At 53.1% G+C, this 23,618-nt stretch overlaps 1 protein-coding gene across 1 annotated transcript in view; it reads right to left on the reverse strand.

Moving 5' to 3' along the window:
* The window catches only part of RPTOR (regulatory associated protein of MTOR complex 1), a 428,490-nt gene that overhangs the window by 42,722 nt on the left and 362,150 nt on the right, over positions 1 to 23,618 (reverse strand). Inside the window, exons 17-21 of the mRNA XM_007959595.1 lie at positions 22,114 to 22,254; positions 20,195 to 20,312; positions 18,999 to 19,139; positions 18,352 to 18,510; positions 12,144 to 12,262 (exon numbers count right to left, since the gene is read on the reverse strand). Of these exons, the coding sequence (XP_007957786.1) occupies positions 12,144 to 12,262; positions 18,352 to 18,510; positions 18,999 to 19,139; positions 20,195 to 20,312; positions 22,114 to 22,254 (678 nt within the window). The remainder of the gene's footprint in view (positions 1 to 12,143; positions 12,263 to 18,351; positions 18,511 to 18,998; positions 19,140 to 20,194; positions 20,313 to 22,113; positions 22,255 to 23,618) is intronic.

A 23,618-nucleotide genomic window follows, 5' to 3' on the forward strand; every position in this document is an offset into this window, starting at 1 on the left:
TGGAGGCATTTTGGTCAGGAAATCTCAGGCACAGCTGTGGGTCCCACTGGCATTTTCCCCAACACAGTGCTCTAGAGAAGTGATATTCTAGGAATTACCTGTGGGTCAGCGGGGCTCAGGATGGGCCCATGGGGTGGCCATGACAGCTTAGATGGGAGGCCAGGTATGGAGGTCTGTGTTGTCTCAGAAGCTCCAAGGGGCTTGTGGGGAGGGGAAGCCTCAAGGCTTCTCCCTTTAGAAGGCACACAGTCTGTCTCCACCTCCTTCCCCCACCGCCTCCCTAAAAATGGAGTAGCATCCCCACCTGGGAGCCTGATCTTCTAGAACATTCCAGCTCTCATTTGAGAGCTACAAGGTGGGGGCAGCATGATCACACGACAAACCCAAAGACCTCGGCACGGGTTCCTCCCAGGTAGGGTTCCCGGTGACCTGTGCTTCTGTCCCTCCTTATGAGACCTCTTAGTGTCCCCATTTGTGGGGCTGCAGGGGACTTTGCGTGGTGCTACTGAGGGGCCACTGGCAGGAGGTGTTCTGTAATTAATCAGGTGTCTGGCCAAGAGGTGGCCTGGTGGACAGTTGTGGAGGCAGCCAGGGCCTCGGATTCTGTGGGACAGTGCTCATGTCACTCCTCAGAGAAGTCACACCAACTGACTGTAGAGGATCTGGAAGGGGCTGAGGGCCCACTTGTCAGATCTGGGCTCTACTCCTCGGGGAGAGAAATTGCCTCCAGTGCAAAGCGGGCCCTTGACCAAGGGCGTCCTGGGGCCTCACCTCACAGCTTCCCACTCCCTGAGGGCCTGTGCCGCCCAGCTCCTCTTGTGTGTCCCCACATTGGGGCTGTGTGCTGGGGGTCAGACATCTGCTGCTGGCCAGATGGGAGGAAGGCTGGTGAGACCGCCCCTGGACACAGCTGTCGGTCGTGAAGGCAAGGTGGGCCCTTCTGCAGACTGCCTACCCTAGAAGGGTCTGCACAGCTGGAGGCCTGGCCTTGGGGTGGGGCTTGTCTTGATTCTGTAATGGGGTTTCATGGGAACTGGAGCTGCCGTGAGAGACACTGGCCAACCAGCTGCTGGCAGAGTCCCTGTCTGCCCGCTGCTCTGGTTCCTTGGTGCCACCTGGCAGGCGAGTCCTGTAGGTTCTGGACACCAGAGGTTGTGAACATTTGCAGAGAGGATGCCGAGTTCTCTGGCTTTAATGAGGACAGTGTGGCAGCCATTGGCTTGTTACCCAACAAATGCTCCCTGCCAGCCACCTGAGTTGAACTTATGCTGAGGCTTGGGACTGTGAACCGACAGGTGAAGTGGGACCTCCACGGTCTACGGTCTCAGGGAGCCTGGATCCACTACCAAAAGATGCCCCTGAAGCTCTGAATCAGTCACGTGGCAGCTGGGCCGGCTGCCTGCAATCCCCACGACAGAGTGAAAACTCAGACCGCGCCCCACCCACTCTGCAGGCCACTGCTGCCGAGACGGTCCCTCACCCTAGGGCACAAATGGGAAAACAGCCTCAACCAGCCTCTAAGAAGGGTTTGTTATTTTTAATTATAAAAGAAATATATTCTCTGTGGACTTGTTCTTTTTGGTATTTAAAGTATCCAGCCACTCTTACACACACCCCTCCACACACACCCCTCCACACAAAACCTAAGAGCCATATAACCTTTCAAAAAGTCTAAAAAGAGAAAGGAATTTTAAATGAAGAAGCTCGAAATGGAACATGGGCCTTCCCCATTTTCCAGAAAGACAGTGGGAGTGACGGGGAAGAAGCCTCAGCAGCTGAAAGGAAGCTGCCAGCGGGGCCTGCAGGCCTCCAGACACACGACCCTGCGGGGGACTCAGGAGCCCGCTCTCCAAGCCTCGGGGACTCCCCGGGGGCCCCTCATCATCAGTCACCAGGCCTGTGCTCAGCAAGAATGGTCCCGTGTGAGAATGGGAGGGGGCGGGAGGTGGTGCGCGTGTCCCTCCTCACACCCTGGGGTGGGGACACTGGGCCAGAGCTCCTTCCATGTCCAGGCCGCCAGCAAAGCCCCTCTCCACGCACAGGCTCAGCCTGCGTGCTGGCGATCTCGGGTTCCCGGAGCTGGGGGTCTCTCGAGCCCACTAACCTCCATTTCTTACAAACACCAGACGTGCGGGTGGCGCAAAGGGACCAGTGGAGCAGAGCTATCCCTGAAGGGGCTCCCAGCTGCCCTGCCTCACCTGCGTGAGGACAGAAGGTGTCTCCAGGGAGCGGGGCACAGGAGGGAGAAGGCTCCCCAGGGGGCCCTTTCTGGATGTGCTGGTCAGCAGCTCAGGTAGAACTGACTGTTGGAAGAATGAACAAGAATGGAGTTTGCTGGATGTTGGGGGTGAGGGTGTAGGCTGAGGGGTGAGCTCGGTCTCCTGGACTCAGGCTCTCCATTGGCCAGTGGGTCACGGCCCCACCCCAGCTCCAGGGCTCCTCCCCCTGCAGCCAGCCCTGGGGAACTGGACATGCAGCATGGCCTGGAGAGTTCTCTGGAAGTTTCCCTCCTGACCAGGAGCTGAGACCAGAAGAGGAGGTGCAACAGTGAGGGGCTGTGGGAGTGTATTGTCCATCCCCTGCCCCTGACTCACAGGGTGACAGATGCCACCAGTTAAAAGCTGAATTCTCAGGTGAGACACTCTCTTAGTCTGAGGTAAACACAATAGCCACCTGCAAGGATGTATGTATGTACATGTACCACCTGTGCACGTGCACATGTACTCATGTGTACACACGCAAGTACACGCACTGTGCAGCTCACATGTGCTCATGTGTACACATATTTGTATGTGTTTAAGGGTGCATGTACTTACATGTACTGTGTGCACATGTGCCATATGTACATGTATTTGGAGCCCCTGTTGCTTGGTGAGAGAACACACAACTGCCTTTGTCTATGTTGTTAGTGATCTCCTGCAAACAACATTTTCTGGATAAACAACACCAGCCTGCCTTTTGGGACTGCAATCCCAGGTGTTACTGAGTGAAATGACAGCGCGACTGTCATCAATGCCATTAGTTACTAGTGACGCAATGGGAAGGTCTCTGTGGTGATGCACAGTGAGGCGAAGGGGCTTCCCACCCCATGGACCCGGTGCCTGCATGGAGGCTGCTCTGGCCCAGCTCCCCCTTCACAGAGAACAGCGGTGAGGAAGAAGATGGTGACGAGACACTGTACTGAGCCAACGAAAGGCAGCCGTCTGGGCCCTCCGCAGTCCAGGTCGGGATGGGCTTCCCAGAAGCACTGCATTCAGCATTCACACCCACGTGCCAGGCAGGTCCTGTTCCAGTGGTACCAGGAGTCATCCCTGGGAGTGTCAGCAGTAAGTGAGCTCAGCTGGTCACCACAAGGTTGGGGGTTCACGTCCACCCACAGGCTCCTCAACCAATGGAAACCCCACGGAACCCAGGTCCGCTTGGACTCATGCGGGGGCACCAGGAGTTGGACTGGGCTTGACAGCAGCTGGTGTGGTTTTGGTAATAAATTCAGTTTTCACTAGAAGCGGATAGTACAATGTCTATATGCAGCTTGGCCAGGACAGAAATGCGGAAGGCACCAGTCAAGAAAATTGTGGCAGTTTCCTCTGGCCCGGGGGCTACTGGTGCCTGCTGCAAGGCCTGAGGGGGCACGTCCATGACAGGCAGAACCAGTGGGGTTCTAACAGATACCGCAAGGACAGGGAAGGGCAACCTCTCATATTGTGAGAGATAATTTCGTGAGGTGTGACTCCAGGTGTGGATTCCAGTTCCAACGCGCTCTGAGCAGGCTTTCTGGGTGTTTACCTGTCACATCAGCCAGAGGCGTACAAGGAAATGGTTTCACCTTTAATCAAATGTGTCACTCTGTTTTCTCATTGTGTCTTACCGTCATGGGCCCTACAGTGAACCCTGGCGAATGGCAGAGGCCACAGCACTATTTCCAAGTGAGTTATGTTTGTAAATCTCAGAAACATGAACACAGTAATGCCTCTCCCATTTGAAAACCTGCAGCCCAGACCTGTCTCAGTGTGACCCCAAAGCCAGTGGCGACGGGCCTGGGGGTGGCAGGAACCTGAGCGCTAGTGCACTCTCCTCTCACTGCCGTTGGTTTGGAATCTTCCCCAATAAAGGCAACTGCCAAGCTCATGGGACGGGAATAGGAGTACGTGAGGCCAGGCCACGGCTTGACCTGAGTCTCTGGCACACAGCTGGCAGCGTGCTGGGTCCTGGAACACACAGCTTGGGGGCCCCATGGCAACGAGCTGTTTCCGACAAGGATGAGCAGACACCTGGCTCCAGAGACAGTGGCGAGGCAGCCTCATGTCTCTGGAGCTCGGCCTGCAGTCCCTGCAGGGACAAGGGCAGAAGGCATGCAGACAATAGAGGACCTCCTGTTGCTCACATGCCCAGCGCCCTCAGAGCAGAGACCACACGGAGACACACGCACACACCCAGACACGCACATGCGCACACAGAGGGTGCTGGGAGATGCTGCGAACTCTCACGCCAGGCCAATCTGACCCTTGCTCCCCCGCCCGTGGTGTGGCAGGGCTGTGGACAAATGGCCACACGTACCCTGGGAGGCCTGTGAATCTGGATCAGCGAGGCGGCATGGAAAGCCAGAGCCACAGCTGTGGGGTTGGGGCTCAGGGAGGGGGCAGCACTTACAATTCTCCTTCTCAGATTGCCACGCTCTGTCAGGGCAGCTTTGCACACTGTGGGAGGTTACACGCAGGACGCGGGCAACCTGACCACGGGACAGAGCATTTGTGGCTCACAGCTCCCCACTATACACACAGCCCTGAAGGACCAAGAGCCGTAGGGGCAGCTGGCTGTAGTGACCTTGTCGTTGTTGTTAGGTGCCCTTGAGTCAGCTCCAAATCATAGTGACCTCATGTACAACAGAACGAAACACGGCCCGGTCCTGTGTCAGCCTCACAATCCTTGCCATACCTGAGCCCCTCGCTGCAGCCACTGTGTCACCCATCTTGCTGAGGGCCTTCCCCTTTGTGGCTGACCCTCCACTTTACCGAGCCTGACACCCTTCTCCAGGGAATGGTCCCTTCAGTCAGACGAGGTCTGGCCACTCTCACTTCCAGGGAGCATTCTGGCTGCACTTCCTCCAGGACAGACTGGCTCATTCTTCTGGCATCCATGGGACTTTCAGTTTTCTTCGCCAACACCACAACTCAAAAGCATCATTTCTTCTTCGGTCTTCCTTGTTCGCTGTCCAGCTCTCACAAGCATATTAGTCCTCAAGGAGACATCTTTGCTCTTCAGCACTTTAGAGAGGTCTTTTGCAGCACATTTGCCCTGTGCACTACATTGGCTGATGTCCTGACTGTTGCTTCCATTAATGTTGATTGTGGAACCAAGTAATAGGAAATCCTTGACAACTTCAATCTTTTCTCCATGTATTGTGATGCTGCTCATTGGTCCAGTTGTAAGCATTTTCGTTCTCTTTATGTTGAAGTGTAAAGACTTAAGTCTTTAATCTTCATCAGTAAGTGCTTCAAGTCATCCTTACTTTCAGCAAGTGAGGTTGTGTCATCTGCGTATTGCAGGCTGTTAATGAGTCTTCCTCTAATCTTGATGCCACATTCTTCTTCATACAGCCCAGCTTCTCAGATTATTTGCTCAGCATGTAGATTGAGTAAGTATGGTGAAAGGATACAACTCTGACGCTCACCCTTCCTGATTTTAAACCATGCAGTATCCCTTTGTTCTGTTCTAATGATAGCCTCCTGGTCTATGTACAGGTTCCTGATGGGCACAGTCAGGTGTTCCGATTTCCCATTCTTCGTAATGTTATCTGTAATTTGTTACAATCCACACAATCAAATGCTTTTGCATAGTCAACAAAGCACAAGTAAACATCTTTCTGGTATTCCTTGCTTTCAGCCAAGATCCATCTGATATCGGCTATGATATCCCTCGCTCCGCATCCCCTTCTGAATCCAGCTTACATTTATGGAAATTCTCTGTCAATATACTGATACAACCATTTCTGAATTATGTTCAGTAAGATTTTTCTTGAGTGTGTTATCAATGATACTGTTTGATAATTTCTACATTCTGTGGGATCACTTTTCTTTGGAATGGGCACAAATATGGATCTCTTCCTATCAGTTGGCCAGGTAGCTGTCTTCCAAATCCCTTGGCATAGCTGAGTGAGTGCAACAGCTCTTTGCTGAAACATCTCAATGTCTGTCAATTCCTGGAGCCTTGTTCTTCACCAATTCCTTCAGTGGAGCTTCGACTTCTTCCTTCAGTACCATTGGTTCTTGATCATATGCCATCTCCTGAAATGGATGAACACTGACCAACTCTTTTTGATACAATGACTCTGCATATTCATTCCTTCCATCTCCTTTTGATGCTTCCTGCATCATTTAGTACTTCGTCCAAAGAATCTTTCAATATTGCAACTTTAGGCTTGAATTTTTTCTTCAGTTCCTTCAGCTCAAGAAATACTGAGCATGTTCTTCCCTTTTGGTTCTCTAACTCCAGGTCCTTGCACATTTCATTATAGTAATTGACTTTGTCTTCTCGAGCTGCTCTTTGAAATCTTTTGTTCAGCTCTTTTATCCTGTTGATTCTTCCATTTGCTTTAGCTACTCTCTGTTCAAGTCCAAGTTTCAGAGTCTCTTCGGACATCCATTTTGGTCTTTTCTTCCTTTCCTGTCTTTTTAATGACTTTTTGATTTCTTCATGGATGATGTTCTTGATGTCTTCCCACAATTCCTCTAGTTTTCAGTCACTGGTGTTCAATGCATCAAATCTAATCTGTAGATGGACTCTAAATTCAGAAGGGATATAATCAAGGGCATATTTTGGCTCTTGCAAACTTGTTTTAATTGTCTTCAACTTCAAGTTGAACGTGCATATGAGCTGTTGATGGTCTGTTCCACAATCAGCTCCTGGCCTTGTTCTGGCTGAAGATATTGAGCTTCTCCATTGCATCTTGCCACAGATGCAGTCAATCTGATTCCTGTGTGCTCCATCTGGTGAAGTCCACATGTACAGCTGCCATCTATGTTGTTGGGAAAAGGTATTTGCAATTAACAATTCATTGGTCTTGCAAAATTCTATCATGCAGTCTCCAGCATTATTTCTATCACCAAGGCCATATTTTCCAATCACCAGTGATTCTTCTTTGTTTCCAACTTCTGCATTCCAGTCCCCAGTGATAATTACTACATCTTGATTGCATGCTTGGTCAATATCAGACTGCAGAAGTTGGTAGAAATCTTTAATTTTTTCATCTTTGGCTTTGGTGGTTGGTCCATAAATTTGAATAATAGCAGTATTAACTGGTCTTCCTTGTAGGCATATGGATATTATCCTATCAAACTCAAGAAGGGGTTGCTATGACATAACAAACAACAACTGACAGCATTGTACTTCAGGACAGACCTTGAAACATTCTTTGTGATGATGAATGCCACACCATTCCTCTTCAATTTGTCATTCCTATTATAGTAGATCATATGGTTGTCTGATTCAAAATAGCCAAAACTGGTCCGCTAATGTCTAGGCTATCCATCTTTACTCCATCCACACCCACCCACCTTACGTGGGCGGGGCATTTCTGGCTCACCAAGGGCCATGGGGGCAGCTGGTGTGCCTTTCTTGCAGAGAGTGGGGTGTGGGGCTTCAGCACTGGGGAGCAGTTACAAAGAGGAAGTATTTAACATCCTGGGGTCAAGTCCAGAGTCTTAACCCACTCACAGTGAATTTCAAGAAAAGAGACAGAGATAACATCTTGAAATAATTTGGGATGATCTTTAGAAAGGTTGGCAATACAAAAGCACTGAGAGAGAAACTCTAATCAGCTAACATGGAACTCCAGGCCACAAATAACCCAAACACCAAGTCTAAAGGGGAAGGTGAGCAAACCAACCAATGCTAGCACCAACTGGGCTGTGAGGTTCCCTGCAAGAGCCATGGCCGGGAGGTTGTGCTGCCCTTGTATGGGTACAGACAAGGCCCCAGATAGCTCTGTGTGTCCAGGAGGCTTCAGGCAAAAGACATGGCTGGCTAGTCGCTTCTTTGTTTAACACTAATTTCTAATAGCTTAGACTATTCATTAGCATTCACAGAGGACTTTAAAAATCACTGAATGAAGATGATGACTAAGTTTCATCTTCAGTCGATCCCATTCTTAGTTGTAAACGATGAAGACATGAATTTAGCTCATCTGACTGGCTGCCTCCTGTAACAGCACAAATGGTTGAGCACCTCGCTGCTGACTGAAGGGTCAGAGGCTCGCATCCACCCAGGGGCGCCAGAAGAAAGGTCTGATGCCGTCCCACTGGAAGGCCAGCCACGGGTGGCCCCGGAGCCCAGCTCTGCCCTGACGCACACAGGTCTCCACAAGTTGGCATCCACTCAGCTGGCACTGGTTCAGCTTCAGGCAGCAACATGGACAGAAAGTCCAGAAAGCTTTTACCCTTTGAGGAGAACCGTCATTTATCTGGCTTTGAGGCTGGCCACACAGACGGTGAGGAGGGAAGTAGACAAGTGGGACGGGAGGTCACTGTGGGGGTGAACCAATCCGGAGACCTGTGAGCTGGCCAATGGGAGTTTTGATCCATCAGCATGGGGCTGGCCGTCCTCCCAGGCAGGAGATACAGGCAGGTGACCCCGGGCCTGGGCATCTCAGCTTGCAGAGACAGCATGCTGTATATGTGGCCAGACCTCTGGGGAACTTACTTCTGAAGGATTCTTACTGCTTCTCTGAAGAGGATAAGGAGATTGACCACTACCACGTCTCAACACTGCATGTACCAAGTGACTGCCTGTCACTACCATGTATGAATACTGTGTGCACCATGTGGCTGTTACCAACACTGCATGTACTATGTGGCTGTCTGTCACCACTATGTCAACACCACATGCACTGTGTGGCTGACTGTCACCACCACAGGTGAATAACACATGCACCATGTGGTTGTCACAACCCCACGTCAACATTGCGTGCACCATGTGGATGGCTGTCACCACCACGTCTCCACACCACGTACACATGTGACTGTCTATTACCACCATGTCAACACTGTGTGTACCATGTGACTGATCTAACCATGTCCGAACACTACATACACCAGGTGCCTGTTGCCACCATGTCTCAACCATGTACACCATGTGGCTGTCACATGTCAACTCTGCACGCACCATGTGACTATCTGTCACCACCATGTCAACACTTCATGCACCATGTGGGTGTCACCACCACCTCTCAATATCAGGTGTACCATGTGGCTGTCACCACGTCTCAACACCGCATGCCCACGTGACTATCTGTCACCATGTCTCAACACCATGTGGCTGACACTACCATGTCTCAACACCACGTGTACCATGTGCTGTCACCACCATGTCTCAACACTGCGTGCACCATGTGATTGTCTGTCACCATCACCTCTCAATCATGCGTGCACCATGTGGCTGTGACCACCATGTCAACACAATGTGTACCATGTGGCTTTCTATGTCCACCACAGCTCAATGTTGTGTGCACCATGCCCCCACCATGTCTCAACACTGCATGCACCATGTGCCTGTCTCTCACCACCACGTCAACTAGGTGTGCAGTATGTGGCTGTCACTACCACATGTCACTACCACATACACCATGTGGCTGCCTAACACTATCACTTGAGATATTACATGAGATAAGGAAGTATCAGCTGCAAACAGTGAGAGGGTGTCAACCAGCCAGGAAGGGACAACCAGACTAACACAAAATAAAGTAAGTGTAGGGCTCAAACAACAGGCAAACAAGCAATCAGCCAAAGGGGGTCAGTGCTGTAGGGAAGACACACAGCCCGGCTCCACCACCTTCCTTCGTTCCTTCCTTTGGTGGTGAAATGGGAGGCAATGCTCATGGGGAGCACGGAGAACCTAACAGACTAAGGAGCTCTGGTGGTGCAACAGTTAAGCACTCGGTTGACAGCCGAAAGGTTGGTGGTTTGAACCTACGCAGTGGCTGTACGGGACAAAGACTAGTGATATGCTTCCACAAAAATCATAGCTTAGGGGCAGCCAAATATGTATTCCTACATGTGTATCTGTATGTGCTGTAAGACTGTCCAGGGGTACAGTAGAGGTGACAAGGGCCAAGGTTGGAGTCATTGCTTGGTCACAGCCAGCTACCCAGAGGGAGTGAGTAGTTGCACCTGAGAGCTCAGGACCGTAAGTCACGGGGACATCAAGCTCAACTGGCACAACATACTACACAAAACATTGTTCCACATCCTACTTTGGCAAGTAGTGACTGGGGTCTTAAAAGCTTGTAAGTGGCCATCTAGATGCAACGATGGGTCTCTCCTCATCCAAAGCAAAGAAGAATGAAGAAAACCAAAGACAATGGAAACAATTAGTCCAAGGGACTGGTAGACCATGCAATCCTCAGCCTATATGACCATGAGACCAGAAGAACTAGATGGTGCCTGGCTATCACTATCAACCACTTGGAAAGGAATCAGTGCAGGAGATCCTGGATAGAGAGGGAGAACAATGTGGAATAAAAATCAAAATCATAAAAAAAAAAAAAAAGAAAAGAGAGACCAGGTTTACCAGTGTGATAGAGCCTATGGCCCCTAGTTACCCTTCAGGTCTGGAACTGAACTCATCACTCCTGTGGCTTCCAGGCAAACAATAGGCAAATGGGGTGAACATTTACATCAGGTAGATACACTCCTTGGAAGGATCGACTGTGGGGGAACAGAAGGGCAGTGTTTTTGCACAGGGGGACAGCTCGGGTGGCAGGAGTGCATGGAGGGAAGGACCCAGGGAAGAGGTAACTATGGGGAGGAAGTGAGAGGAGAGCTGTTGCATTGAGGAGAACTGCAATCAGTGTCATGAGACAAAATGTGTATGAACTGCTGTGTGAATGAATTTGCTCTGCAAACTTTCACCTAAACCACAATAAAAATTTCTTTAAAAAATTTTATAGCTTAGGAAACCCTATGGGGCAGTTTTACACTGTCACATGGGGTCATTATGAGTCAAAAATCGACTTGACAGCACCTAAGAACAATAGGAGTGAAGGCGCTGGGCCGAGGCCCCACTAAATGCTTCCCAGGAGTCATGTCCCTCAGGCGAGGGCTGGCACAAGGGTGGTTCCTCAGCTGAGGCGGGGGCAGAGCGGGCCGGGAGACACGTTGGAAAATCCCATGCTGCCCCTGGGTTCTTCTCGCAACTTTCCTGTAGGTTTGAAAGTTTATTAAAAAGTTACAGAAAAAATCTTAATGCTTTAACAAATGACTTGTGGTCTCAGTCATGAAGGAATAACTGCCACATAAGCTGCCCAACAGATGTCATAAACCATGAGAAAACCAGAAAAACCAGAGGAAAAGACACCTTCAGCTACTGCATGGAGGGGGACACAGAGAACAAATGCCTAACTTATGGCCACAGGCCCTCCAGCTGTGGTGCTGACAAAGGGCTGGGGGAGCCTGTGCAGACAGCTGGGGACACGGGCAAGTGAGCTGGCTGGGGTGTGTGAGGCAGAGTCCTGAGACGAGGGGGTCCCGGAGTCTCTGAATATGTGCTCTTCTGCAAACAGTGGGAAGAAAGCCCACGAGGCTAGGAAAGAGCTGCCGTGAGGCAGCCGGGCGATTAAAATGAGTTAGGAATAGCTGTCATCCTCAAAGGAGAAAGGAGTCAATCAGTAACCTATGCTTTCACCTTGAGAAACCAGACGGAGGGCAAATGAAATCCAGAGCAGAAGAAGGAAGCAATGAAGGTACAAGCAGAGCTCAGTGAAGCAAAGGCGAGTAACAGAGGAAAATCAATGGGACTCAAGCTGGTTCTCTGGAAAGGCTCCTTTGGGTGGAACAGCCACGACTGAGAAGGCATACACTAGTGACGTCAAGCATGAATGAGAGGCCAGCACTACAGACCCTACAGCTAGAAGGTTCACGGGCGAGACTGCAACCCTGACCCAACGGCCTGATGCTCTGAAGCGGCGAAGCAAACACCACAAACAGAGCTCAGAGTGCACCCTATGTCCTTGGATTAAAACTGTCCGAAGTTGGTTTCCTTTACTGATTGTTCACACCATGGCACAGACATGCACGTACTGGAGTCCCTCCTTGAACACTCATGATGGAAACCAGCCATCTGAGTGCAGGCGAGAAGCCCGTCACATGTACCTTGTAGGCGATGCTGTTGAGCACCTTCATGGCCAAGTCAGACACGTCTGGATAGGGGTCGGCAGCCAGATGCAGTAAGACTCTCCAAATCTGAGTGTAAACACTATTAAAAGAAACTCCTAGGAAAGAAAAAGAAGAGATGTTTCAGTAGCAAGTAGCTGCCACTTCACATTTTGGTGGTTTCGGATGTAGTTCTGTCGGCTGACAACTCAGCCGTGTTTTCAGGAAATGAGGCCTCCAGGAGCCGGGGTTACGAGGTATTTCCGAGGTTTTGTTATCGTGGTAACAGGCCCTTCAGAGACTCGGGAATTGCAGCAGAGAGCCGGGTTGGGTGACACTCACATCATCTTCTGAGGCTGACCCTTTGCGAGGGTAACTGGGTCTTGGCTGAACGTCCTTGTCGTGTGAGAGTGAGTACTAGCTCCGATAGCCACACCCGACTTTATCGCCCAGATTTCTAAGAGCGGTTATGACCGCCAGCCTGCGGCATGCCTTGGATGAAAGCCTCCCACACACGCGTCATTCCGTATTCATGGTGTGCGTCTGCGCCTGTGAGACTCCCTGAGCTCTGCCAGTACACGCACCATGTCGCTACTGTCCTGGCTCCAGGAAACCACAACGGTGTGTGACACAACCTTTGCTCTAGAGGCTCTGGCCCCTCGCCTGACGAGCAGACTTGAGTGCCGTGTGATAGCAGCAGAGGTGAACAGACGACATCAGCACACACCCCCGGGAAGGCGTGCGCACAAAGGGCAGCACCACCGACCGAGGGTCCAACTCAGCGAAAGGCCCCTGTGGGCAAGCATTTTGTGATTGGCTGCTAACCAAAAGGAAAGTGGTTTGAACTCAGCCAGTGGCCCTGCAGGAGAAAGACCTGGTGACCCGTTTCCACAGGAAGCCTCCCAACCCTGCTCGTTGCGCTTCCAAGAGCGTCCACCCCACCCTGCTTGCCACCGCATCACCCCTCACTGGGACCACAGCCCCAGCGTCTAAAGGGTCAGCTTTAGAGAGCAGAGGCCATAGCCTGCTATATAGCCCAAGACTCAGCCAAGGACACAGGGAGCATCTTTTACTGGTGAGTTAGGAGTACCTGCGTTCATCCTTGGTTATACATGGAGGGCCAACTCTGTCCTTTCCAGATGCCTGAAATATACTCAGGACCTCGTGACCAAGCATACCCACCCAACAGCAGTGTCACTGCCCAGTGTAAACTGACAAATCTCTATTTCTGTGCTGAGCCATGTGGTATGTGTGTATGTGCATGACCGCATGTATGTAAGTGTGTGGGTGTATGCATGTGCATGATTACAAATGTGTGTGCATGTCTGTGTGTGCATGTGCATTGCATGTGTGCGGATGTGTACATGCATGTGTATGTACGTGTGTGCACGTGGGTGCGTATGTGTGTAGATGTGTGCATTCGTATGTGCGTATGCACGTGCGCGTGTGTCTATGAGTGTGCATGCATGTGTTGTGTCTGGTAAGCAGAATCCCCTCTCCAGACAACGTTTCAGGGATCCTCAGAGAGTCTCCCAGCGCTGTATCAGACAGTGCCTCACTGCTATTCATAGGTCCGCACTGGCCAGTTCCTTGAGAAGTGGCTGGTCTCCTCCTTCTTCCCAGTCTATCTTAATCTGGAAGCTCTGCGGAAAAGTTCCACTGGGCGTCACCCCACTGGTACTCCAAATACTGGTGGCATACCCCCCAGCCTCACGGCAACACGCAAGCCACCACAGTGTGACAAAACGACAGAGGAGTGGTGGACCAGGCAGATAAAGTGGATGGAACTGTAATGTGGGAGCTGGTCAGTTCTGCCATCCTGCTGGGCTCAAAGTGAGCCCTTCCAGAGACCAGCAAGAAACAAGGGCCAGTAGTGGAGGATGTCCTTTGGACCAAGATCCCTGTGCTGACCTCCTCAATGCAGGGGACAGAAAGCTGTGATACCAGAAATGGTGAGAGATGATGAAAAGTTGTTGTTGTTTGCCGTTGAGTTGGCCCCAACTCATAGCAACCCCTCCTTGGGTTTCCGAGGCAGTATCACTATGGAAGTAGATTGCCCAACCTTCCTTCCGAGGAGTGGCTGGTGGGTTTGAACCGCCAGCCTTCTGGTGAGCAGTCAAGTGCCTTAGGCACTATGCTACCAGGGCTCCTATGAAAAGTAGCTGCAGAGAAATGGTGGCAGCAGAACCCAGAGACAGTAGTGGGCCTCCCTGCCTGCAGGGGGAGCAGCTGAGCGCCTTCAAGTAGGAGCTTGCTGGAGGAGTGCGGTGCCTCTCTGGGCACCCATCGGTGGAGCTGAAAGAGCTGTGTAACACCGGCCCAAGCAGGGCAGAGGCCGAGGCCAGAGAGAGGCGCGTCTGCAGCACAGCTGAGAAGAGGCCCTCCTGGTCAAAGAACTGCATCCTGAGTCGTTTCGGCTCCTGAACTGTTACCTGTTACTTCCCTAATAAGCCCCATCCTCATGAGCACGTCTGTGAGTTCTGTGTGGCCACCGCAACAAATCACCAAACCCGGCAGAGGAGTGGAGTATCGTGGGAGGGACGGTTGGTGTCAGAGGTGGTAAACAGGTTGGAGGGCGGAGGCATGGCTGACCTGCACCTCACAGGAATCAGCCTTGGGCTGTGGATGCTGATCTAGGTCCTCCTCCCCCTTGAGAAGTCAGAGGCGGTCAGATGTCCCCCACACCCTTTCACAGCTGAGATAGACGGTGCTCCAGAAAATCTAACTTATCAAGGCTGATTGAAGAAGAAACGGACAACCTGAGTAATCCCGTAACGATTAAGAAGCAGAACCAGGAGCCAATGCCTGGCCACAGAAAACCCCATGAAGCCCCGAGAGTTTCACAGAAAACTCTTCCCAGACCGGCCAAGAACAGAGAGTCTTATACAAATTGTTCCAGGAAACAAGGGCATACTCCCTAACTGATTTTATGAGGGCCGTAGAAGAAAGAAAAATTGTTGGCCCAATCTATTCATGAATATAGATAGGAGACATTCTAAATAAAGCATTAGCAAACTTCATCCAACAACGTTAGAGAGAATTGTCGGGCTTATCTAACAATGAAGGGAAACCTTAACGACGTAATCCACGATCTACTCCGATGATGAAGAGGCAGAGCCAGGTGACCCTCACGACAGATGGAGAAGAAATGATCAATAAAAAAACATCTTCACCACCTGGAATGGAATGGAAACTTCCATTTACGAAAGACAGACGGTCTGAACCAACTGTAGCGGAAGGAGGGCTCTACAAACCAGCGAAGTATCCACCAGAGGAAGGACAGCACGTGCCACACTGAAAGGTATTTCCTTTACTGTCAGAAATAAAATTAAAATGTCACCTGCATTCCTCTTTACAGCAACAAATGGTTGGAAAACAAAACAGGTATCAGCATAATTACAAAAAGTATAAGGTACAATCCACCCTCCGTGTCCATGGGTTCTGTATCTATGGATTCAATCAACCATGGATTGAAAATATTCAGGAAAAAACAAAAAGCAGTTAAGTGGTCAACGTGATCCGTCAAAGTCTGAGAGGGAGGGTAAAGAGCCATTTACACGGCACCGACGTGGCGTCAGGTATTATATGTCATCTAGAGATGACCCGAAGCACATGGGAGGATGTTTGTAGGTTATATGCAGGTGCTATGCCATTGTATACGAGGGACCTGAGCATCATGGATTCCGGTATCTGCAGGGGTCCTAGAACCAATCCCCAGATACCGAGGGACAGCTGCACCTCAAATTCTACCACTCATCTGCCAGTGTTGTCCTGTGGGGGCTGGCGTGTTGCCGTGAGGCTGGAAGCCATGCCACTGGAATTCCACATCCCAGCAGGTCCCGCATGATGAACAGGCTTCAGTGGGGCTTCCAGACTGAGACAGACCAGGGAGGAAGACCTGGTGAACTTCCCATGGACCAGCCAACTCTGCCATGAGGCCCAACAGAACATCGACTGTGCAGTGCTGGCAGGGAGGCTGGGAGGCCACGGGGGGCTCAGGCACCCAGTGATCAGAGGATGGTGTGGGCTGAGTGGTGCTTTGTTCTGTCGCACGGGGCTGCCAAGAGGCCAAGCAGACTGGGCGGCAACGCGCAGCTGCACCTCAAAGGAATCTGAAATGCTGTGGCCTTCACGCAGAGGTCTCTGCAAGTGTATCGACAGACAGTGACGTGGGCCAAAATACACAGAAGACAACCACGTTCAGGGACGGGAGGCACAATGCCGTAAAGAAGTAATGAATCCATCAATTCAGTGCGATTCCGAACCCAGTCCCGACACGGGCACTGTGGAAGCAGGGAAGCTGACAGGGACGCTTACTGAGCAGAGAAAAAGGGCTAAGAGAGCGCGAAGACAGCTCTGAGAAGACGGCAAGCTGAGGACAGAGCTCAGCAGCTCCAGCGGCGGCAGCCGCGCCCGTGTGCACTGGATGTTGAGGGCAATGGGGAGGCGGGGCCAGAAGCGAGACAGGGTAGGAACTCCTGTCTGGTCACTAGATGGAGCAGCAGGCACTGGCAGGTCTCAGAACAGACTGGCCAGTGCCTGCGAGGGCCCCATGGTGATGCCCAGTGAAGAGCAGGGCACATGCCCCTGCTATGCAGCAGTGTTACTCCCAGCTGTACCTGCCGGAGCCACTTGTGTGGGCTCGTGCTGGAGGATGGTCACTGCACCTCTGTCAGCTGGGTTTATTGAGCACCTACTGTGTCCTTGGCCCTGAGTGTGGGCAGGGGTCCGGGGGCCTTGTAGTTGACAAAGCAAAGCTCTGCCCTCGTGGTTCTTCCACTCCAGTGGAGCGGGACAGAACCAGAACAAACACACGTGTTAACGTACAATGAGTCGAGAAGAGTTCTTGGAGGGGACACAAAGCAGAAGAGGGGACAGAGGATACTCAAGGAAAGAGGATGCTCAGGCTGAGCTTCTCGTAACAGTGAGTCCTGAGTTCCAAGGGAGCAGCCAGGAAACGTGGGAGGAGGGCTTTGCAGGCAGAGCAGGTGGTGGTGCTGGCATTTTGACGGGTGGTCAGGCCAAGGAGCCGGCAGAGCTGGGGTGCTGTCAGCGAGGGGCAAGGTCAGAGATGGGATCCAGAGAGGTGGGGCCAAACCCTTAGTGGGCTTGTGGAAAGAGGAAAGTGGGGAATGGCTGACTTGCCCCTCAAGAAAGAACAGGAAATGAGGTCGTGGCGACTTGAGAAACGTATCACACTCCTCAGGTGTGAGGTGAATGGATGGAATTCACACGGCCATGGGGCGAATGCCATTAAGTGGGTAAGAGAGCAAGATTCCAGGGATGCAGGTCACGTGAGACCACTCAGGGTTTCTCAGGGCCATGTGGGGATGGGTCACGCTCTCTGCCAGGAGCCATCCTGTGCATTGCAGGGCGTTGAGGAGCATCTCTGTTCTCCACCCACTGGTGTTGTTATGTGCCGTTAAGTCAGACCCAACTCATAGCAACCCCTCCTTGGGTTTCCGAGGCGGTATCACTATGGAAGCAGATTGCCCAACCTTCCTTCCAAGGAGTGGCTGATGGGTTTGAACCATCAGCCTTCTGGTTAGCAGTCAAATGCCTTAGGCACTACAGTAACTCCCCACTGTGACAACCAAATGTCTCCAGACATTGCCAAATGTCTCCTGGGGCAGAACTGCCCCTGGGTGAGACCACTGCTCTACACTGCCCAGAGCTCATGGTCCACCCAGAGCTCCTGTGTCTGGCAGACAGACCAACGGGCTGGGCGGCCTTTCTGCCTAGCCCAGGATCCCTGGGGCCGCCTCCGAACAGCACGTCTACAAACAGGTGATGGAAACCACCACACCTTTCTCATGAAGCGTCCTCCACCTCCTAAGGTGCTTCCAGCTAAGCTGATGCCATCTTTCCCAAGTGAGAGGTGCCCGCACTGTTACCTGACTACCTCAGCTTGTGCTGTGTGGGTGGTGAGGGCTCTGGGCCTGAGACCATGGCCAGGAGCATGTGGAGGACTCACCTATGAGTGAGTTCAGGGGGCAGTACCAGTGCCATTACCTGACTACCTCAGCTTGGGCTGTATGGGTGGTGAGGGCTCTGGGCCTGAGACCACGGCCAGGAGTGGATGGAGACTCACCTATGAGCGAGTTGAGGTGCGGTGCCCATGCCGTTACCTGACCACCTCAGCTCACGCCGTGTGGGTGGTGAGTGCTCTGGGCTTGAGACCATGCTCATAAGCACGTGGAGGACTCACCTATGAGCGAGTTGAGGGAGGAGTAGGAGCTGACACGCCGCATCTTGTCGATGGTCTCGAAGGAGAGGATGTATTCCTCATTCTCGGGGCTGCCCAGGGTGCTGCTGGCGCTGCTGCTGGCGCTGAGGTTCCCAGGTGAGAATGCCACAGAACTGCCAGCTGCGGGGACATGATGGGGACAGTCAGGGACCAGAGGCCACTGCTGCATGTTACAGTGACCAGCCAAGATGGAAACACGCATTTTCCCCAGAAAATAGACACAGACTAACATTCACACACACGTGTACACGCACATACAAACACACATGCACAAACTCACACATACACGCATACTCACATACACGCACATACCCCCACACATGCATGCTCACACATAGACTCTCATGTGTGCACACGCTCACTGGTCTCCCTGGGAGTTGAACAGTTTCCACAGAGACAGCAGGTCCGGGGGACGGGCTGCAGCTCTTACAGGACCAGAGCACTCATGTCTGGTGTGGGTATGGCAGTCTGGGCGCTGAGCCGCACCCACACCTGGAAGGAGGACTTCAGAGTTGCTACCAGGTAGGGGTAGTGTGGGGTGGCATGGCAGGTTTCAGGAGGGACCCCCATGCCTCCAGACCACAGTGACCGCTCACGGGCTGTCTTACATTCCTCGGTCAAGCTCAGGTTCTGCAGAGATTTGTTCAAGCTCCTGGCTGCGGTGACAGCGCGGATATTTCCGTAGGAGCTCACAGAGCGGAGTCTGGGGGTGCATGGGCTGTCCCGCACGGGGGTCAAGCTGCCCCCCTCTAGAGGGAAAGAAGAAAGAAGAGAGCAGATAATGGGGGGCTGGAGGCAGCACACCTCTTGTGGCTGCAGCTCAGTGAGTGACAGGAGTGGTCAGGATGGGAGTGACTGCAGAAAAGGGGCCTCAAGTCAGGCGAGCTCACACTGCAGGGCTCAGCAGACAGAGCTGGACAAGGAGCAGTGACTAGGTGGAATGAGGAGGCACACGGTACCCCAAGCCACGTTTGTGGTTGCAGTGTAGTAAATTACATAGTGTGGCTTTTCTAGCCATAAGTCTTTGTAAACTCCGTGGTGGAATTTGTCATGAGCAACTGAGTAGCTCCTGATTGCTAAAGTTATCCACCTGGAGTATTTCTGAATATGTGTGAATCAGCACGAAGCAAGGTTCTGGGAAGTTGGCTCTCTCAGGTATATAGAATTCTGATGTTGGGATTGGTTAGTTTGCCCACTCTGCCAGGCTCAAAAGGAGGCCTTCTAGAGGCAGAAGGAGTCTCTCTCTGACTGCTGGCTGAGAAAGACATGCTGCTGAGAGAGACTGTCAGCTGAGAGATGGCGGGCTGCAAGAAACTGAGTGGATTTCTGAACTTGAGTTGTAGCCTGTTTCTTCCCTAATAAACCCCATAATCTGTGAGTTCTGTGTGGTCACTGCACTGAATTATCAAACCCAGCAAAGGGGTCTGCACCCTGAACCATGGCCCCTACCCCCACCCCCAGTGACCACTGATAACTTTGTCTCTGGGCATTTGCTTCCCTGGGTATCTCCTCTAAGTGGGATCCGAGGGTACTTGTCCTGTGTCTGGCTTCTTTCACTCAGCAGCATGTTGTCACGGATCATCCCACTGGTATGTGTCAGGACTTACGGCTGGGCAATAAGCTGCCGTACAGACGGACCACTTCTGTTTATCCACCATCTGCTGAGGGACGTTTGGTTGTTTCCACCCTTAACAGAAATGTGCCTCCTTCCCTTCCATCCCTGGTAACTGGGAAGGAACTTCCAGAAATTCTAAGGGGTCATACAGACTATCCTGGCATAGGCCTGCAGACACAGAAGCTGTACCTGTGGCCGCTGGGGAGGGCAGGGGGTAGTTCTTCTCCTCCTCCATGAACTGCAAGGCAACGGTGCAGAAATTGCTCTCATACTGGACCACGAGATGACTCAGTGCCACGACCAGTTCCTGCCGAGACAAAGAGGGGTTTATACTTCCCAGGGGCTGCAAAGTGACCGTGGGAGTCATGAGAGTGGAAGTTAATGCCTGTCGCCTGAGTCAGCAGTGTGATGACGAAATGTTAAGATGAGTCTGTGCACTCGGTACTGTCCCACTGAGCACTCATGGGTGCGCATGGCGGGAGGATGCCCCTGGATGGGCAGAGAGCTCAAGATCGCAGGCCGTTGGTGTACCAAGAACCTCAGGAATGTTCCAGAACATGTGCCAGGACCCCTCGGGGCTTTTAGGACAGGAGTGTGACTTACACCCCTGTGGGTGGGCAAGGGTCACAGTGGACAGTGACCAGGCTGAGATGCCTCTCTGGATCAGACCTGGCAGGACAGGGGGCTGTTCTGAATTCTGAGCATATGAAGTAGAATACATCTGACAAGCAGTGAGGCAAAATGCTTCCAGTCCCTAAAAGGGAGCAGGAAAGTTCTCGAACTAAGCACAGTCTTAGGCCCAGTCACCTCTGTTCCCTCTACTCCAGGGTGGTTAGGGCTCTAACACCTGCACCTGGAGACCCAATGCCATCCGGAGACGAGACTGGATGGAAGGTTTATAGACACTACACTCCCAATGGTTTCCCATTATTATCCGAGTGGTTCAGACCACTGTCTCTGCTTCTTTTTGTTTTAGCAGAAAGCCAAGGCTTGTGGGAGCGTGGAAAGCCCTACGGAGCCCCCATGGGAGCGCTGTGAGTCAGAGTCAGACGTGCCGCTGCTGAAGGGAACGCAGAGCTAACGGAGTCAGCACCGAGGAAGGCGCGCCGGGCACTCGCTTCACCTTCAGTGACTTCCCAGGGAAACCCAGCCTACACCTCAGGGTGTGCCCATCTGAGGGGAACCATGACAGACCGCCTGTCTACTTTTGGAGTCTCGCTGACGTAGGTGCCTCAGGTCACGTCACTCCCAAGGAGATCAGTGGTGAGCACTCGCCAGATACCCCCTGCTACACCGTGTCTCCAGAAAAACCCCTGGGCAGAGGGAGGCCTTCCCCAGCAGTGGCGAGGCAGCAGCCCCTCACCTCCGGATGGGTCACCTCCCTGTCAATCCTATCCCCCTGCCACCTCAGGAGACAGTCGGTTCCCAGAGCAGCCTGTTCACTTCATCCTGACTGCAGTCAGCAGGCCAGTGCGCTTTCCCCAGGCGCCCCTGGCTGGGACAGGGGTGGGGGTCAGGCTTGTGTCGAGCCCGCTTCACAGGGCTGTGACGTCTCGGACGATAGCTCGTGATACGTCTACACCCTCGGCAGCGGCACCATCAGTTTCGTGTGCTGCTGAGGGACATGGGCTGGGGAAAGGTGCAGTCACCCAAACCTGCGTCTGCCGGTGTCTCTGCTCTCTGGAACCTGGAAGATGTGCCTGTGTTTTGCCTATTCCACAAGCTGCCAGGAGACACAGCCTGTTAACGCCCTTCCATGAAGCAGTCTGTCACGGATTCCCCTCAGATGAGCACACACTAAGTACCTCGGGAAGAAGTATGGTTTGGAAAGGGAGGCAGATGTTCATCGGTACGTGCACAGTGGTACACGCAGACAGGTGGGCTGCCTTGTCACTGCTGCAGGGCACAGGTTGAGCAGCTAGGGACAGGCGCGGTCTACGGGGGCGGCCACCTACCTTGAGCAGCGTGGGTGGGCTGGCGGGTGCCTGTTAGGTCTACAGGGGTGCCCACGTGCCTCATACAGCACGGCTGGCCAGAACGCCTGCTCTGATTGCAGGGCGGCTGTGCATTGTGGGTAGCATGGGCTGGGCTGGTGGGCAATAGCTCACCTTCCGTAGCATGGGGCTCCCATCATGGATGAGCTGGGCCAGCATCATGGCCACGTTGTGGTCGATGGTGGTGGAGTGGTCGGTCCTCTCAGCAGAGTTGCCCACGAATGTGCCCAGGGCAAAGACAGCAGCGCAGCGGACCTGTGGAGGGCCGGGCTGCACGGTCAGTCACAGGGTGACGGATCTGGTACTTGGGTCCTATAGAGCTGCCTCACAAGAACACTGAGCGTGCTCAGAGGCGCCCAGAGGGTGGTAAATGCAGGTATGCATGACCTCGGACTCCCGAGACACAATCAGGGACCCCTGCTCAGACCTGCAGAGGGTGCACGGTCAGTCACAGGGTGACGGATCTGGTACTTGGAACTCAGTCCAGGTGTGTACAGCACGCCTCCTAGTGCCTCAGCTCCTCATGCAACAGGACCTTGGGCCCAAAGGGCTGGTGGAGCTAGTGGAGCAGAGGAGCCGGGAAGACAGGGGGCCCGAGAGAGGGAGGCAGTGTGGCCCCAGCCCAGGGGACAGATGGTCAGGCTGTGGAGGCGGAATTGTGTCCCCTGTGGAAGTATGCACCCACTAAGGCACTGCAGTTCACAGCTGTAGTTTATGGGACAGTGACAGGAGCCAGGGAGGGTGGGCCCAGGGCTGAGGGCAAGGGGCCTGGGCTGTGGAGCCAGGAAGACAGTGAGGGCATGAGGCGTGGTGCTGGGTGAACACCAGCAGGGCCTCTGATGGGGGTGGCAGTGGCGGTGGTGAGGCAGCTGGGGCCACGCACGGCTAGGTTGGGGGCCCAGGGTGTGGCTGCAGCCCTGCCACCACCTCTGGAGCTCTGTGGGGCCTGTGGGTCCCCTCTGTACAATCAGGCTGGTGGTGGCTAGGAAGACAAGATTAAGGTGTGCATGGCAGAGTCCACCCAACACCAAAGGGCAGATCTCACTCGGTGCCAGAGCCCGTGAATCACAAGGGTTGACCTAGGCTGACCCAGCCACATGGGTTGACCCAGTGTGTGGGAACAGGCTGGGGACCCGGCAGTTCCCAGCCCCGAAGACCTCAATAAAGCTCCTCTGGATGGGGCTTCTCAAGGGATAGCCTCTGCCTGCCTCTCCCAGGACAGCAGGCCTCACTGAGCCGGTCTGGGGCCAGCAGAGGACTACAGCTGGTTCTGGGTACCACTGATGGTCTGCCAGCACGGAGGGAGGACCCGCCTGAGGTCAACTACTGTGAGTGGAGGCTGGTGGGGAACAGGGCTCATCCTGCTGACCAGGCCACCTGGGGCGGGGCGGGGAGAGTGTGCACCGCTGTGCTCACAGCTGGGACCTGAACCCTGGCAGGCCTGAGACAAGCTGCAGTGTAGGTGACGTGTGTGCACAGACACCTCAGGAGCACGGCAGGGGGTTGGGAGGAGAGCGGCCGGGAGCTGACACCAAGCACAGGCCTGCCCGGTGCTGCCCCAGCTGAGCCAGTTTATTGGCTGACCCCGGCAGTTCCGCCCAAGGCCAAGGTGCATGCAC

Source organism: Orycteropus afer, unplaced genomic scaffold (assembly GCF_000298275.1).
Source record: "Orycteropus afer afer isolate SDZICR_OR568_19922 unplaced genomic scaffold, OryAfe1.0 scaffold00018, whole genome shotgun sequence".
In the NCBI taxonomy this organism is placed as follows: domain Eukaryota; kingdom Metazoa; phylum Chordata; class Mammalia; order Tubulidentata; family Orycteropodidae; genus Orycteropus; species Orycteropus afer.